Genomic DNA, 17,804 nt, shown 5'->3' with positions numbered 1-17,804 from the left:
AAACATTTCATTGGGGAGGGGGGAAGGGAGCGACTGCTGGGTATAGGGGTTTTTTGGGGGAAGGGATAAAAATGTTCTAAAATTGGTTTGTGGTAATGCACAATCCTGTGAATACACTAGTAACAGTGAATTGTACCCTTTAAATGAGTAAACTGTGTATGTGAACTTTCTCAATAAGCTATTTAAAAAATATTTCAACCTCATCCTAATAGCTCTACTCTACATGTTATTACATACCAAAAAAACAAAAACAAAAAACCCCAAAAAACAAAAAACCAAAAGTATATCATAGAGGAAGAGACAAAGAAACCCTTACATACTAAATTAAGCCAGGCATCAGGATTCCAAAAATAACAAACCACTTAGGAGCCAGAGATGACTGAGCATTAAGCAGCCCTTATTACAACCAGTAAAAGGGTAACAGACTGAATATGACCCCTATAAGATTTCTTCAGAAAGACTATTACTTGAAAACAATCTTGAAATGGAAGGCTTTGCTTCTATAAACAAAAATATGAACGAAGTCCTCAATAGCATGAGCACTTACTCATCATACTCGATATGATAAATAACGTCTTCATCAGCAGCAACAGAGTCTGAATTAGACGTAGAGGGTACACTGTCCAATTTATTTGCATTCTCTTTGGAATTATGATTTACACTTCCATTAGTCCTTTTACAAGAACTGCCATTCTTCAGTGGAGTTTTGCCACGTGAATGTCCATCAGAAGCTCTAGTAACACTACGTATACGGGCTTCAAACCAAGCACCAAGGCCGACATCTCTGGCATCCACCAATTCATTTACCTAAAAAAAGTTTAAAATTAGTTAATGAAGCTTGATTTCATCTATTGCTTCAAAAACCATATAATAACCCAAGTTATTCTGAATTACCATGGTTAACATTTGCAGCTATTCCTGTTTAAAGTAATTAGATTAGATCAAAACTATTCTTTTTGGATTACACTGTCAAATCTGTTATTTACTATTATGAAAACTAACTTTCCTTCCAATTTCGTTCAATGAAATAGATATTTTCTTTACTCCTTGCCTGGGTCTACATTAGACTTTTAAAAATATCATTCTTGCGTACCTAAATGTTGTTGTAGCAAGTCATTAAATAAGAATGTCACTTAGTGAAAATCCGGGACTTCATAGTATTGTGGCTGTTATCCTAGAGATAACTTATAATCAGTCTAACAGAAAAAAGTATAAGAAGAAACCTGAACATGGGGGAATTATGCACATGTATAAAAGGAAGAATCTAGTAAATCCATCTATACAAAATGGGGTAAGTTCTAGCACCAGTTAATAACTCACTAGCAAATGCATTATTTAGCACCTCAAAGTAGAAAATAAAGGGAACAAAGCTGTAAGATGCAAAATAGATGTATTCAAGTGTAGTGCATACTCCAGAACTAAAACATGCTGACAAGAGGAAAACAGTGGATTAGAAACCATGCATATCAGAGAAGAGTTACAATATGGAAGCTGGTTAAATAGAACACAAAAACAAAACAAAACAAAACTCTCCTAAAAAAATCTAAGGAAATTGGTCTAAAGGCGAGGCTCTTTCAAGAGCAGTAACCAAGAGACCTCCCCCTTCAGCTTTTTTCATTTTTTAAAAGCCCTCTGAAAGAAGAAAAAAAAAAAAAGACATCATTAATACAAGATGATCATCTAATCAAGCTAATTCTTCCTGAGGGTATTAGAGACCACTTAAGGTATCCAACAGAATTCTGACAGATGGTATAGCTTGGGACCAGGGTGGAGTTTATACTAAAACTTAAATACCCATATACTATGCAAGTCTCTCTTTAGGCTTGTCTAACTCTAACAAGCTTAATAATTCCTCTTTTACAAGATAAGAAATGAAAAGCTCTGACAAGTTAACTTGCTCCAAGTGAAAGCTAATGAAATGTAAAGCTAGAATTTGCAGACATCGACCTTGAAGCTTATATTCTCGCCACTGTATTAGGAAGCCTGATGAGATGACAAGATAGGTAAATAGGAACTTCAAAGGTTAAGTGATGAAATAAGGTATTAAAAGATAAACTCAAAGATGAAACACAGTATATATTACATAAATTAATCCATGCATTAAATGGACACAAGTGCTTTTCTTCCTTAACAGTCACTGACAGTTTAAAGACGTACTTACAGGCAACATTAGCTAAAGCAAAAAAATCATCAATGTTAAGGTCAATCATACTTGGGAGAGTAATCCGAGACTGCGCTTTCATAGCAAATCAAAATGTAACGTTTTATGTAGCACTATGCAATTATTATAGCAGACAATAGGGCATACAGTTGATACTGAAATAAGTAACAGAAACATAAGGCAATCTGAAAATACTCCATTGCATATTCATGACATGTAAGAGAATTTACTATCTCATAAAAGGCAGGACATTGAGTAAAACAACCTTAGACTTATAACTGTAAACAAATTCTCAATTTAGTTAACCACTCATGACAATGCATATAAACTGGGTGAGAAAAAATCATTCTAAATTAAAAAGGATTTTGCACATTACATAGACATACTGAATTAGGTCAAATTTGAATGAGTCAAATGCATGCAAGAGATTAAAGATTCTTTGTAAAGCCTGGGTTTTGATTATGGTTAGGAGGATAATCCAACTTACACGAATAACAAAAAAAACCAGGATGCCGCCAAGGTAATTTCTTTGATTTCATGGTAATCCAGTTGAAAATTAAAAACTGAATAAAAAAGTTATGATATGCTATGATGAAAAACCCTGTGTAAAGTTGGTCTAGAGGGAACATAACTTAATAAAGGCCTTATATGAAAAGCCCACAGCTAACATGTTACTTAATGGTAAAAAGCTGAGAACTTTTCCCCTAAGGTCAAGAATAAGACAAGAATGTCCGCTCTTGCCACTTTTATTCAACTTAGCACTGGAAGCCCTAGCTACAGCAATTAGACAAAATTAAAAGGCATCCAAATTGGTAAGAAAGAAGTAAAACTCTCATTATTTGCAGATGACATACTATATATAGAAAACTTGAAAGACTCCACCAAGTAACTGTTAGAATCGATAAATAAATTCACAGTAAAGTCGCAAGATACAAAAATCGGTCTACAGAAATCTGTTGCGTTTCTATACTCTAATAATGAAGCGGCAGAAAAATTAAAACAATCCCATTTACAACTGCACCAAAAACAGTAAAATTAACTAGGAATAATGTTAACCAAATCGGTAATAGCCCTGTACTCTGAAAACCATTAACATTCCAGTGAAAGAAAATTAAAGATGACACAAAGAAATGGGAAGACATCCCATACTCATGGACTGGAAGAATATCATTCAAATGTCTATACCACCCAAGGCAATCTACACATTCAATGTAATCCCTATCAAAATACCAACATCATTTTTCACAAAGCTAGAACAAATAATCCTAAAATTTGTATGGAACCAAAAAGATCTCAAATAGGCAAAGCAATCTTGAAAACGAAAAACAAAGCTGGAGGCATCACAATTCCAGGTTTCAAGTTCTATTACAAAGTGGCGGAATTAAAACAGTATGGTACTGACACAAAACAGACCATAGATCAATGGAACAGAAAACCCAGAAATAAACCCACAATTATATGGTTAATTAATCCTCAACAAAGGGGGAATAAATACCCAAAGGAAAAAGATGTTCTCCTCAACAAATGGTGTTGGAGAACTGGACAGCCACTTGGAAAATAAAACTGGACCACTTTCTCTCACCGTACACAACAGTAAACTCAAAATGGATTTAAGACCTAACTAAATGTGAGGCCTGAAGCCATCAAAAACCTAGAGGAGAGTACACGCAGTAATATCTTTGACATCAGCTGTTGCAATCTCTTTCTAGACATGCCATCTGAGGGAAACAAAAGCAAAATAAACTATTGGGATTATATCAAAATAAAAAGTTTCTACACAGCAAAGGAAACAATCAACTCAAAGGCAACCTACTGAATGGGAGAAGATATTTGCAAATGACATATGCAACAAAGGATTAATATCCAAAATATATAAAGAACTGATACAACCCAATATCCAAAAATCTAATAATCCAGTTAAAAAATTGGCAGAAGACAGATAGCCAACAGACACATGAAAAGATGCTCAACATCACTCATCATTAGGGAAATGCAAATCAAAACTACAAGGAGATACCACCTCACACCTGTCAGAATGGCTGAAATCGAAACCACAAGAAGCACCAAGTGTTGGTGAGGATGTGGAGAAAAAGGAACCCTCTTGCACTGCTGGTGGGAATGCAAACTGGTACAGCCACTGTGGAAAACAGTACAAGTTTCCTCAAAAAATTAAAAACAGAACTACCCTATGATCAAGTATTCACACTACTGGATATTTACCTGAACAATACAAAAACACTAATTTGAAAGGCTTTATGAACTTCTATGTTTATAGCAGCTTTACAATAGACAAATTATATACAGAAGCAGCCCAAGTGTTCCTCGATAATCGATAAACGGATAGATACACATACGTACATACGTACACACACACACACACACACACACACACACACACAGGAGTATTATTCAGCCATAAAAAAGGCTGAAATCTTGCCATCTGCAACAACATGGACAGAGCTAGAGTGTATTATGCTAAGTGAAATAAGCCAGTTAGAAAAAGAAATACCATATGATTCCACTCATGTGGAATTCAAGAAAATAAAGGGAAAAAGAAAAACCATGAAACAGACTTATTCTACACCTGAAGCTAAGATAACTATGTTAACTATACTGGAAGTAAAAGAAAAACTTTAAATAGAAAAATCTAAATCTCTCTACATTTAATAAATAAATTGAATTCTTAAATAAAAACCATCCTACCACCACGGGGGGGGGGGCTCACAGACAAGTTGTTTACTGCCTCTTTCTATCTAGAAAGAGGTAGTCTATCCTTAGCCAGCAGGTACCTCCCCCAAAGATGTCAAAACATAAAAGATACAGGAAAACAAATTAATGGGGAAGGAGTGTCTGAGCTAAAGTTATGAGATAAAGTTAAAAACAAACACAATCACATAAATGTTAACTGAAGATCTGGATTTATTCATATAAAAAATATAGCCACATTTAGAGAAGAATCTTCCATAGCCAAGTAGGTGAGAGTTTGGGGGTGGGGAAAAAGGGAAGTATGGGAGGCAAGGAGAAATCATTAAAAAATGAAACACCAACAAATACTGGAGAACTTAACACTTACTCTATTGGGTATACTTCTAAGCATTTTATATGTTCCACTTAAAACACACCAGCTCTCTCATTTAAGAACTAGCTCCTAACTTAGGTCACACACACACACACCCCCCAAAAACCCTACAGCAGCTCTGCAGATAAACCTAGGTTTAAGTTTGTGTTTATCATCTACGAGGTATATAACTGAACTTGAACAAATTATTTAACTTGTCTCAGCCGCAGCTTCTTTATAAAATAACATACTTTGCTGTGTATTAAGAGATTAGGTGACTAAAGCCCCATGATGTGCCAACCTGGCAAGTATAGGCACAAATGAAACAACAGTCTCCTTCTGCTAGGTATCAATATGCACAATTTTAAGACTCATTAAATCTCAGTACAATCTTAATACCATGGTCTTCTTAGTAAAGATATTAGCAATTCACTGTTACGTATATTACCTCCTTTAATAACTACAATACAAGTGCTTATTTTCCAATGAGGTACAAAAGGAAATACAGTGGCCCTCAGGAGATACACAGCTTAGCTAGATATCAGCTAAGCTGATAAAGATTTCTCTGACTTTGAACATGACTCTCATTTTATGTTTTTTCTAAAAATTTACAAATACAACACAATGTGGTTCCATTTACATAAAGTTCAGAAAGAAAATAAAGGATGCACACATAGGTTAAAGGTTATTAAGAGGTTGTTAAAGGGTAATAATAAGGATCAAGTTAATCAAAAGTGAAGAAATGACTACTTAGAAATTTGGGTATCAGTTATAACTAGGGCCCCCAAGAGGGGGCCCATGGGAAGTTCCTGGGGTACTGCTTTTGTATTTCCTAATTTGTTGGTATTTACAGACATTGACTTGCTATTTCACTAAGCTCTACTTTTTTGTATTGTCTATTATGTTTCATATTCAAAAAGGTTCAAAATCAAAAAGCACAGTTGCACTGTATTACAAAAGATAGGAGATATTAAAATATCCATGACTTTTACTTAAGTATTGAGAAGTTTCCCCTTTCCTTTATTTCCTGTAATACAGAACATCAGAATATATGTAAAAAGTTTAACTTCTCTAAAAAAGTTAACTTATCTACACTCTAAAGCCTTATTATCCTCATTGTGGAGTTTAGGCCAAGATGACAGTCATTTCAACAGTAGGATCTATTGTGAGTTATTCAAAGCTTCCACATCCAAAAAACCAGAATTAAACTCTATTTAGATATCAGAAGTCCACTTTGTTTGGGAAAATTACCTCCCAGAGACCATGGAAACGGATGTAGCCAGGCTCCACAAAATCTTCCACAGGCTCTCTGAGTGTGATAGTTTCTTACAACATGTGAAAAGATAACTGAACATTTGGTCAGTTTCAGACATCAAACAGGGCAAAACAAGAATGATGGTGGACAAGAACTTCAGTTTAAAATTCTGTTTTTTTTAATAAAATAAAAACAAATTAAATAAAATTAAAATGAAAAAATAAAAAATAAATTTTAAATAAAAAAATGTTTAAATGTTTACCTATGCCAGTTTTGAGAAATACTGACTTGAAAATTCAATTTTTGTATCCACTTGCATGAGGTCCAAGGAAAATTTTAGGCAAAAAGGAAAAGCCCCAAATCTGTTTGCTCATCCATAAAGCAATTTTAATTATAGAAAGCCCTATGTCTATAAAAGGAGAATCTTTACAAAGCACAAGTGACATAAGCGGGAATTCAAGATAAAGGCCAAAAAAACCTCCCAATTTTAGTGATCCAGGAACAAATTAAATTTTGATATACTATTCATAGACTTGCTCAAAGGAAAATATTCAAAACAAATCATCTTAAAAGTAGCAGCTTCTAAGGGTTTTCAGGTTAGCCAAAGGTAAATTTTAATAATTTCTGTGAAAGCAGGGGACAATATCATTTGTTTATCCTTCCATCTCTAATATCTAGTACAAATATATATGAGATAACCAAATATTCATCCAATGGATGAATTATCCAGAAATAAGCACTTCCATGTTAAAAAAAAAAAAAATCAGGGGCACCTGGGTGACTCAGTTGGTTAAGCATCTGCCTTTGGCTCAGGTCAGTCTCAGGGTCCTGGGACTGAGCCCCATGTTGGGCTCCCTGATCACTGGGGAGTCTGCTTCTCCCTCTGTGCGTTTGCACGCACACACAACCAGATGCTTGCTCACGCTCTCAAATAAAAACCAGTGAAAATTTCAAATACCTATGACAATTACTAAGCTTCATCAAAAAAAACAAAAAACCCAAATCTGTTAGCCTCTTCAACTAATAAGTTAAATGCAGCTCTGATTAAACATTACAAACAACAGTATAGCCTTTTGAGAGTTTAAGTTCCAGATTTCATGTGTGTTTCTAAATGAGGAAAGGAAGACAATATAAAACTTATTATATTTGTACAAATGGGAAGAAGCTGAATTGGAATTTGAAAGCAAGTCTGATGACAAAGCTGAATTTCTTAACCTCTGTGTTATATATTAATACGAGTTATAAGGGTTCTTTAAAAAGCAAGGTATTAGAGAGGTGACTGGCCAACAAGTTAGTAAGGAGGTGACTCTTGATCTTGGGGTTGTGAGTTCAAGCCCCACAAGGGGTGTAGAGCTTACTTAAAATAAAACAGGGGTACCTGAGTGGCCCAGTTGTTTAAGCAGCCAACTCTTGATCTCAGGGTAGTGAGTTCAGGCCTGCATTGAGCTCCACGCTGGGTGTGGAGCCTACTTTAAAAAAAAAAAAAGACAAAAAAAACCCCAAACATAAAACAAAAAACCACTCCTGTGTCCTATAAATAAAATCCTCTTTAAAAAGAAACAAAAGCAGGAGTGCCTGGGTGACAGTCAGTTAAGCATCTGCCTTTGGCTCAGGTCGTGATCCAGAGGTCCTGGGATCAAGCCCTGTGTCGAGCTCCCCGCTTATGCATGTTCTCTCACTCTCAGTCTTTTAAAACACAAAAACAAAAACATTTTTAAAAAGTTAGTACTTTATCTACTACTTCTAGTACCTAACACTGAAAAAAAGCACAGATCTGCTGAGAGAAGTAGTTTCTCAAAATGCTCTTTTGAATTAGGTTGGAGATATGGCAGGGTACGGAGAAATATGCTCAACAGAATTTAATACAGTTGAGAGAGCACAAGCCCACAAGCAGGGGGTGGGGGAGAGGGAGAGAATCTCAAGCAGATTCTGAGCTGAGTGCAGAGCCCAATGCAGGGCCTGAGATCATGACCCTAAGCCAAAACCTAAAGTCAGACTGCTTAACTGACTGAGCCACCCATGCACCCCTACTTAACAGAAAGAATTGAAGTTGACTAGAAATGATTAACCTTAAGTTCAGACTTATGGATACCTATATAAGCTGGCCCTCTTTGAAAACAAATTCATGCCTTCACTGCCCAAAACATATTAAGCCAAAAGTAGCAGCTTCTGAACTACTGCCCTTAACCAAATAGTTAAAATAATGTAAGCCTGATATACAGATGGCTATATACTTATTGATAAGGGATATACAGGAGTTCTTATATATACATACATATACCTCCTTAGTCTGTCAGCTGGGGGCCCTAAAAGCAATGATACTCTAGTAGCAAAGAACATACCTAGACCCTAGATCTTGGTTTCTAATACCATTCTCCAATTAAAAGAATCAAGGCTCCTTGAAGAAATGCTTGATTCCAGGACTGTGGCAAGAAATAACTAAGATGAGCCTGGTGCATCTTCTAGTTCCAGAAAGTGCTTCAACAAAAGCAACAAAACACCCCCACAATAATGGAGGTATATCAAAGGGACACAGAGGGGAAAATATCCCTACTGATGTGAATGACTAACTCAATAAATGGGGGAAAAGAGACAAGTCTCCCATGTAGAACTCCCAATACATTCTGTAGATAATCCACCCTCAAGAAGTGGAGTTTGTAACTAACCCACCTCCTTATCTGTGGGCTGCATATAGGGACTTTATCTCAAAGAATACAGTATGAAAAAGGGGTAGGGGAAGAGTAACTTCAGAGTGAAGGAACCTGACAAATGCTACCTCATCAGCCAGGTGATTACAGTTCACATCAACAGTACGGTAAGTGACTACTGATGTAAAAACCTAACCTGTAATTAGCACATAGAATGTTGGTAGTTTGTACCCTAGATAGAATGTGATAAAAATAGCACTTTACCTCTGTGGTCTTCCTCCAAAAAATATGTAAATCCAGTCTAATGATGAGGAAAATAAGATGAATCCTAATAGAAGGGTACTTTACAAAATATCTGACCAGTACTCCTCGAAAATGTCAAGGTCTTCAAAAACAAAGTCAGTCTGAAAAACTGTCACAGCCAAGAGGAACCTAAGGAGATTCAACAACTATTTAGTATAGCACTAATGTAAATATAATGTGGCATCCTAGATGGGATTCTGGAATAGAAAAAGGGTGTTAGATAAAAGCTAAGGAGATATGGTTCATTTATAACTAATGTATCATATTAATGTAAAATATTAGTTAACAAGGCAAACCAGAAGTGGGATATATGGAAACTCTGTAGTATCTTCCCGATTATGCTGTAAATCTAAAATTGTTCTAAAACAAGTTTATTTAGAAAACAGAGGGGCGCCTGGGTGGCTCAGTTGGTTAAGTGTCTGCCTTCGGCTTAGGTTATGATCCCAGAATCCTGGGATCAAGCCCCGCACTGGGCTCCCCGCTCAGCAGGGAGTCTACTTCTCCCTCTGTCCCTCAACCCACTCTTACACTCTCGGTCTCAAATAAATAAAATCTTAACAAACAAACAAACAAAACAAAAAACACATAGAAAATACTGGTTACTCAGAGGGATGATATCAGTAGGTGCTGTAGACAATATGGAAATAGACATTAAGAATTCTAAATTCTGGGGCACCTGGGTGGCTCAGTCTGTTAAGTGTCTACCTTTGGCTGAGGTCACAATCCTGGGATTCTGGGATGCAGCTCCCCCCGTTGGGCTCCCTGCTTAGCAGGGAGCCTGCTTCTCCCTCTCCCTCTGCCCCCCACTCCCTGCTGTGCTTGCTCTCTCAAATCTTAAAATTCTAAATTTTGACTATATAAAAAGCATTGTTTTAGTTGATAGAAGTCTTGCCCATGTCATGTAACTTTATTCCCAGACACTACATTTTATTATAAATTTTTTTCTTTTACTAAATGATTGTAACAAGGAAAGCATTAGTATTTAAAGAACCACCTTACTGATTGTAACACTCTAATATGTTTATCTTCTTAGCCTTTCCAGATAGCCATAAATAATAACTTTGCATTCTCAATATTTACGCTTTGTTGTTCTCCTGCCTATCTCCATGTAGAAAGATACTAAGTAACATCATTAACTGGCTTCCTTGTCTGACTCCTGTCTTTAATGGGAATGCTTCTGGCTTTCCCCCACTATTAAGCATGATGCTGGTACAGTTTAAAATATTCGTGTATTCCATCTGTTCTGCTTACGAAGGATTTATTTTAAAAAATCAGAAATGGATCTCTTTTTTAGATTAGATCATTTGGGTTTTTTTGGCTTATTACTATGATGAATTATATTAATATTACTATATTGGGGGTTGGGTAAAATGGGCAAAGGGGGTCAACTGTGTGGTAGCGGATAGTAACTAGACTTTACGGTGGTGATCACCTTGTAGTGTATCGAATTATAAAGCTGTAAACCTGAATTTTAGAAGGCAAATTATAAAGTTATATACCTGAAACATCTATATATTTAAAAAAAATTCAAATAATGATCTAGCCCACTTCTTGACAAACCATCCTTGGTCAAGGTATTATTCTTTTAACATATAGCCATAATTTTATTTGCTAAATATAACTTCAGTTTGACATCAATATGTAGTGATACTAAAATATAACAAAAAGCACACCAATATCAGTGCTATATTAAATTTAAAAAGCAATGGGAAGCTTTCCTTTTTTTAAGTTGTGGATCAATTTAGATAATTATCTATTCTTTAGAGGTTTAAGGTAATTCATCAGTGTAGCCATCTAGGCCAGATACTTTTGAGATATAGCTCTTGGCCAGTTTTCTTAATTCTATACATAGGATTTGTTTCCATTTTTCCTTATATCAAAAATTATCTTTATTTGCATTTTCTTAATTTACTTCAGCTACTAATTTTTAGTTTTTAGCCTAAAAATGCTCTGAAAAATTGAGTCTTGGTCCCAATTTGTCCCAACCGCTAAGAATTAAGAAAATACAATCTTAAGGAGAGGATGAAGCAAAACTGTCATTCAATTATTTCTACCAAATTTACTAGAATTTGAAAATGTTGGTAGATACAAGGGTCAATAAATGTATAAACTGCATTTCTATATGTAGGCAAACATCACGATTTTAAAAGATAACCATTTATAATAGTATTAAAAATGCAACCACTAGAAATAAGATATGTAAAGAAAACTGATAAAGCTATCAAAGATCTAAGTTAGTGGAGACATCAATCATGTCCATGAATGAAGGACTCAACATTGTAAAGTTGTCAATTCTGCAAGCTATTTTATAGATACAATCCCCATCAAATCCTGTATTACTTATCTGTATAGTTTGACAAGCTAATTCTAAAATTTTTACATGCAAGTGTTAAAAGCTGAACACCAAGACACCCTTAAATAGGAATAGATTTGGGAGATATGGGATAGGGAGATAACAGTCTACTAGGCTACAGTACTTAGAAGAGCACAAACATAGGGATACACAAGCAGACCAACAGAACACAGTAGAGAGCAATTTGGCAGTATCCTGTGAGTGAACCGGCACTTCCATTTCTAGGTAAAAATTCCTAAAGAAATTCTAGAACAGTGCACCAGGATACACAAAGAAGGTTCAAAACAGGTGGAACTGGGAAAAGCCCAAAATTATCTATTAATCATTGGCTGACTGTATTATGGCATGTTAATAAAATGAGAATCAAAGCTGAGAAAAAATAGAATTCTGTTAAATAAACTTCAAATATAGGCAAGACAAAACATTTTTTAGAGATAACAAAAGTAGCAACACTAAAACAAAAAAGATCAGAATAATCAGAATTAGTTTACCTCTTAAGGGAGATATGTTCTAGTAGTGGCTTTAAAAAGGAACTGGCATTATTCTACTTAACCTCAGTGGAATTACACAGGTTTTTGCTTTGTATTTTTAGGCTGTACTTACATTTTATACATTTATCTACATATTGCACAATTTTTAAAGACTTAGAAGTTAAAGTATCAACAGCTCAGTCTTTACTTTCAAATGACAATCAATCTTCACTTATTTGCAACATCCTAAAGAGAAGAGACATCTGTATTTCCACAACTATCAAGTCCAAAGAAGACAACATACCTTATATAGCCCAATGCCAGGATCAATAAGAAAATCACAAGTTGATGTAGATGGCTGACTAGAAGGTCCCACCCTTGGGGTTTTCTTTACTTTAGGTGGGCTATTAGAACAGGGTTTGGCCTGTACATCAATCTGTTTAGATGTGCTAGGAAGATCAGGGTCTGGGCGAACTAGTAGCTGAATTATGTCATTCAGTCCAACATCATAGTCAAATAAAGTATATCCATTTTCCAACTGGAAAAAAAGGATAAAAAAAGATTAAAATGCTTCTCTCAAAACTTGATCTTTCCACATCTTTAGTTACCCAAATTATTAAAACTCATAGCAATACAATTTAGTGAACCTGAAACCATTCCTATTACTTTATGGCCTCTGATGGCAGCAGCATCTCAAGACCTCGATAAATTCTTGACAATCATTCCATATTAGCTATCAGGAACATGAATAGCCACTGAAACCAAACATATATCATTGCTTACATGACTTCAACATGTAGGCAGAAAAACCCTAGACTTCTCCCCCAAGTCTTATTTAAATTAACAGTACCTGAATCCACTGTAAGAAAGGTGAATTTTGAAGGTGAGTGGTTTTATGACCTTGTGCTCATAAAGACATTTAACAATTTTATGTTTCTGAAGCACTGTCAGCAATTTTTTTTTTTTAAATCAAGCAGAAAAAAAATTAAAGCAAGAATTACAAGTACTGGTCATGCTATTCCACTTGCCTAAAGTTCTCTAATTCTATTCTCCATTTATAAAGGTTGTCAAGTTGTATCATGAAAAGTCTTCCAGGATGAATAATGAATAAATTATCTTGCAACTTACCCATATCTTGGCAAGGTCTCTGCAATGCATTAAATTGTGACAACCCCTCCTCCCCATTATACTAAAGTCCTAATCCCAAATATCTCAGTATGTATTTGAAAACAGGGTCTTTATAGCAGTAATCAAGTTAAAATTAGGTCACATTGGGTGGGCCCTAATCCACTGTAATTGACATCCCTATGAAAAGTGTAAATTTGGACCACAGAAGATGTGAAGGCAGTCATGTGACTGGAGCATTGCATCTACAAACCAAGGAATTTACAAAGGATTCCTAGTAACACTAGAAGCTGAGGGAAACAAGGAAGGAGTCTCTGTTTGAAACATCAGAGAGAACATGGCCCTGCTCATACTTTGAATTCAGACTCACAGCCTCTGGAAAAAGGAGACAATAAATTTCTATTGTTTTAAGCCACCTAGGTTTTGGTGGCTTTGTTACAGAAACCCTTGAAAACTAATAGTTTCCATTTTGTTTCTTTATAAAATTCAGTTGGCCACTTTACCATAATACAGTAAGAAAAGCTCCTTGAAGATCAAACTATCATTTCCCCAGAAACATCACCAATTTAACCACTGTTCATTTTCCCCCTCTTTCTATATAAAACCCATCCTCGTCCTCAACTCCTTAACACAATAAGACCATATTTCCAAAGTCCACCAAAGGGAATGAATAAGTTTGTCCTTAAACGATAAACTTACTAATATACTGGATAAATAATTTTAATTCAAGTGGTCCCAAAACACATCTAGCACAACCCTACATATTATAGATATTCACAATTTTTACTACATTAAGTGATTAAACAATTCACAAATTTCCCAGTGGGGATATTAGACACTATCTCACAGGCTGGTTCACATGCTTATTACAAAAAGCCTAAGGAGTTTCCCAAGTCAACAAGTAAATAAGCCCTTATAGGGATTAGAAATTGTTAATATTGCTTACCTTATTAAAAAAACAAAACAAAACACAACACCCACCTAATCTTCAACTCCCGGAGAAAAATTCAAGGAGCAAAAAAACTATACTAAATATATAACTAAACATTCACACCTTCATTTTGACACTCTCCAATACCCCTTTCCCCCAAAAAAGTAAGACATACCAATTCTGAATCAGTTGAAAAAGTACAACTTGATTAAACATACAACTGTTGCACATTATGAATGTCCAAGTAAAAGAAAAAACAAACTCTTAACAGTATAGAACATGCAAAACAAACAAAAAACCCAGTAACACAATATGCAATTAACTGGAAGGACATCTCCCAAAATGAAGAAAGCTGTTAAGATGGTAAAATAATTGGAAATTGAAAGTGCTTCCACAATTTTCCTTTGAAATCTGAGGCACAAGAGTCAGAGGGACAGCGGGGACATTCTTATACTTAAATCCCTCTGACAAGTTTCTACTAAGTGGCCAAAATAATATAAGCTGCTTCAAACGGTACTTGGTTTGAAACGAAGAGCAATGTCTTCAGTCAGGAAAACACTAAGCATATCAAGGCATGAGGTCCTATTGTAGACATTAGGCCCACATTAACATATAACTTTTCCTTCAATTATTCACGCTTGCTAAAACAGCCACTTTTACCCAGAGTATCTACTTCTCCCCTAATTCATACGTATTCTTCCAGTTTTCATAAAATAGTGATTACTATCCATTGCGTAGTAACTTCCACACAGCTAGGCTTTTGTGAATGAATTGTTACTTGAAAACTAGTGAAGTTCTCCCAAATTTAAGTGTAGATTGGAAGTTATTGCCACTTATATTATACCCCAAGTGGAGAAGGGATTGAATCACTTAGGAATCACGAACACCCGTGAGTTTCAGGCATGTAACCATAGTCCATCAGTGTCTCAAAGCTGAAAATGTTTGGGAACTGCCATCCTAGAAAATGGGAGTGCAGTATTTAAAATACTAGAGGGGCAAGAATGGCCCTAGAGTGTTTATTTTTGTTTTTTGTTTTTTGGGTTTTTTTGCCAGACTTCAGTCTTGCATGTATATGGGGTTGAAGGAAGAAATTCCAGGTAACAGGAAGAACTGCAACAGTGATGGGAAATAAAACTAGGAAGGAAACACCAGCTGGCAATAGCTGAGAAGGCAATGGGAGAGGTCATTCCCAAGGGGTTACTGATAACAATGCCCTCAACCTGGATCCCTTAACAACTTTCATGTATCTTTCATATCATATATATAATATAGATATGACACACACTTTCTCTCTCCCCTTTAAATAGGCAAATGCTTTTACTTTGTATTCCATGTAAAAATAAAGAATCCAGGGGCTTTTAAAAGGGTACTACTCAGTTTTCCTTCAGCTCTGGTTCATGTCCCACCTACAGTGGCATAAACAAAAGAATGAGGGGAAGTGACAGAATACTTTCAAAGTAGGAAAAGCTCTGGATTCTCAAAATATTTAGAGATCCATCAATGTAACTTTCCTTAAAGACCTAATCCCCAGGATGCACACTCAACCTCCCAGAGTAATACCCAAGTGAGGTTACCCTACTCTAACCAGAACTTTTTTTTTTAAAGATTTTATTTATTTATTTGACAGAGATAGAGACAGCCAGTGAGAGAGGGAACACAAGCAAGGGGAGTGGGAGAGGAAGAGGCAGGCTCATAGCGGAGGAGCCTGATGTGGGGCTGGATCCCAGAACGCCGGGATCACGCCCTGAGCCGAAGGCAGACGCCAGACGCTTAACCGCTGTGCCACCCAGGCGCCCCTCTAACCAGAACTTTTATAGCCCTGCAACTGCTGCCCTCTATCTTAACCCTCAAAAGTGGAGTCAATTACACAATTACTGTTTTTCAAATTTAATTTGCTAGAAATCACCTGGGGCCTTTGTTAAAAATTTGGATTCTACTTCGATAAGTGTGAGGCTCCCAGGTGAACCTAATGCTGCAGGTCCTGCTGATTCAGGGACCATACCTTGAATAGTAAGAAATTAGGAGATTGACTATTCTTCAACATCCATTTTCAAACTCTGGTGGCCATCAGAATCTCCCACGGGGTCTTGTTAAATTCAACCACTTGCAATTCTGGGGTGGGTTGAGAACTTATAATTAATATCCACAAGTGATTCTGGTATATATCTAAGACTAAAAGCAACAAACCTAACATAAAAGGGGTGGGGAATAAAGGCAAAGGGTACCACCATTTACATCACAGATACTGTAAATTTGATTTATGACATTTTTCACTATGTGGTAGTAAAGGAGTGCCTTTTTCAAATAAGCACAAAGGCATTTTATAGGCTAGGGGCAGCCCTATGATGCCAATCCAATAGTTGTCTGCTACAGACCTATTACTTTGTCCATGGACTGTGAACTCCAAAGAGTAAAAGAGAATGGAGGTAGTAACCACTGCCATGGCTGTTCCTCAGCTCACAAAGAAGTAAACACAGCTGAAGCAGTGTCTTCCTTCTGTCTTCAACTCAATGGGGCACCAAAGTTCCATTCCTCATCCTTACTGGCTTATAATTGAGCCGAAGAAATCAAAAGCGGTGAGTTATCAACTGTCCTGGGGGAAGAAGTACAAAAGGGTGATTATCCTCAACACTTTTTCCCTACATCCGGAACGAGTTTCCTGGTTTACTGGAAGTCTACTTTGTTGACCTGAATTTAACTCAATTTCTACTTTTTCCTCAAGACAGCCAGGTGCCACGTTTTCTTTTAGTAGTATATTTGATAATTAGACTTTAGGAGTGTTTCCCAGAAAACACAATTCTCACGCTTCATTTCTATCTCTTGTAAAGTCAAAGTATCCCAGCAATTCATGTACTACTATATTCCTAGCTAGAAAATAAAATTCAGAAGACTTGATTACGTAATTTTTATCTTTGACCAATAGATAAAAAGGTATCAGCAATACAAAGCTACGTAGTGTACACATGATTTCAAAAGCAAAGTTTACAACTAAATTGAACACCTGTTTTTACAAGTCTAACAGTAAAGGATCAATATAAAACAGCGTCAGACACCTATCAAAGATGTTATCATTTATTCAACAACAAATTAAAATAAACCCTGACTCTTTCTCTCTCAGAGTATAATCTTGTTACTCTAACATTTCTGGGCAGTTTTTGAAGCTAATCCTATGAAGGGAAGAAAAAATATTCCTTTCAAATCCTTTGTGGCTATAGGAAAATGCTACTTCCACCAAATCAAAGAGTACATTTATTCCAAACCACAAAACTGACGCCAAACTGTGGTCTAATCAACTGGAGAATGCCACCTTTCTAGTGGAGGAAAAAACGGAAAAACAAAACGAAACAAACAAAATTGGGTAGGCTTGGTCTCTAGGTATGAACCTGTCGGAGAAGAAAAATCTTCAATGGGCCAGAGCATGGCCATACCATACAACTACCAGAGACACCCACAGACACCCTCACTGCCAAAACCACTTTCAGCCTTCAAGTATGGTACCG

At 36.1% G+C, this 17,804-nt stretch overlaps 1 protein-coding gene across 5 annotated transcripts in view; it reads right to left on the bottom strand.

Moving 5' to 3' along the window:
• Positions 1–17,804, bottom strand: part of UHRF2 (ubiquitin like with PHD and ring finger domains 2) — a 97,162-nt gene that overhangs the window by 78,010 nt on the left and 1,348 nt on the right. For 4 of the 5 annotated variants that reach the window (XM_019809755.2, XM_019809754.2, XM_011237057.3 and 1 more), the window contains exons 2-3: positions 12,553–12,786; positions 548–807 (exon numbers count right to left, since the gene is read on the bottom strand). In XM_019809755.2, the coding sequence (XP_019665314.1) occupies positions 548–807; positions 12,553–12,786 (494 nt within the window). The remainder of the gene's footprint in view (positions 1–547; positions 808–12,552; positions 12,787–17,804) is intronic. The other variant, XM_019809756.2, reaches the window with a different exon arrangement.

This window comes from Ailuropoda melanoleuca, chromosome 7 (genome assembly GCF_002007445.2).
Source record: "Ailuropoda melanoleuca isolate Jingjing chromosome 7, ASM200744v2, whole genome shotgun sequence".
Classification (NCBI taxonomy): Eukaryota; Metazoa; Chordata; class Mammalia; order Carnivora; family Ursidae; genus Ailuropoda; species Ailuropoda melanoleuca.
The sequence above is the reverse complement of the archived record's forward strand: the minus strand, read 5'-3'. Positions and strand labels throughout refer to the sequence as shown.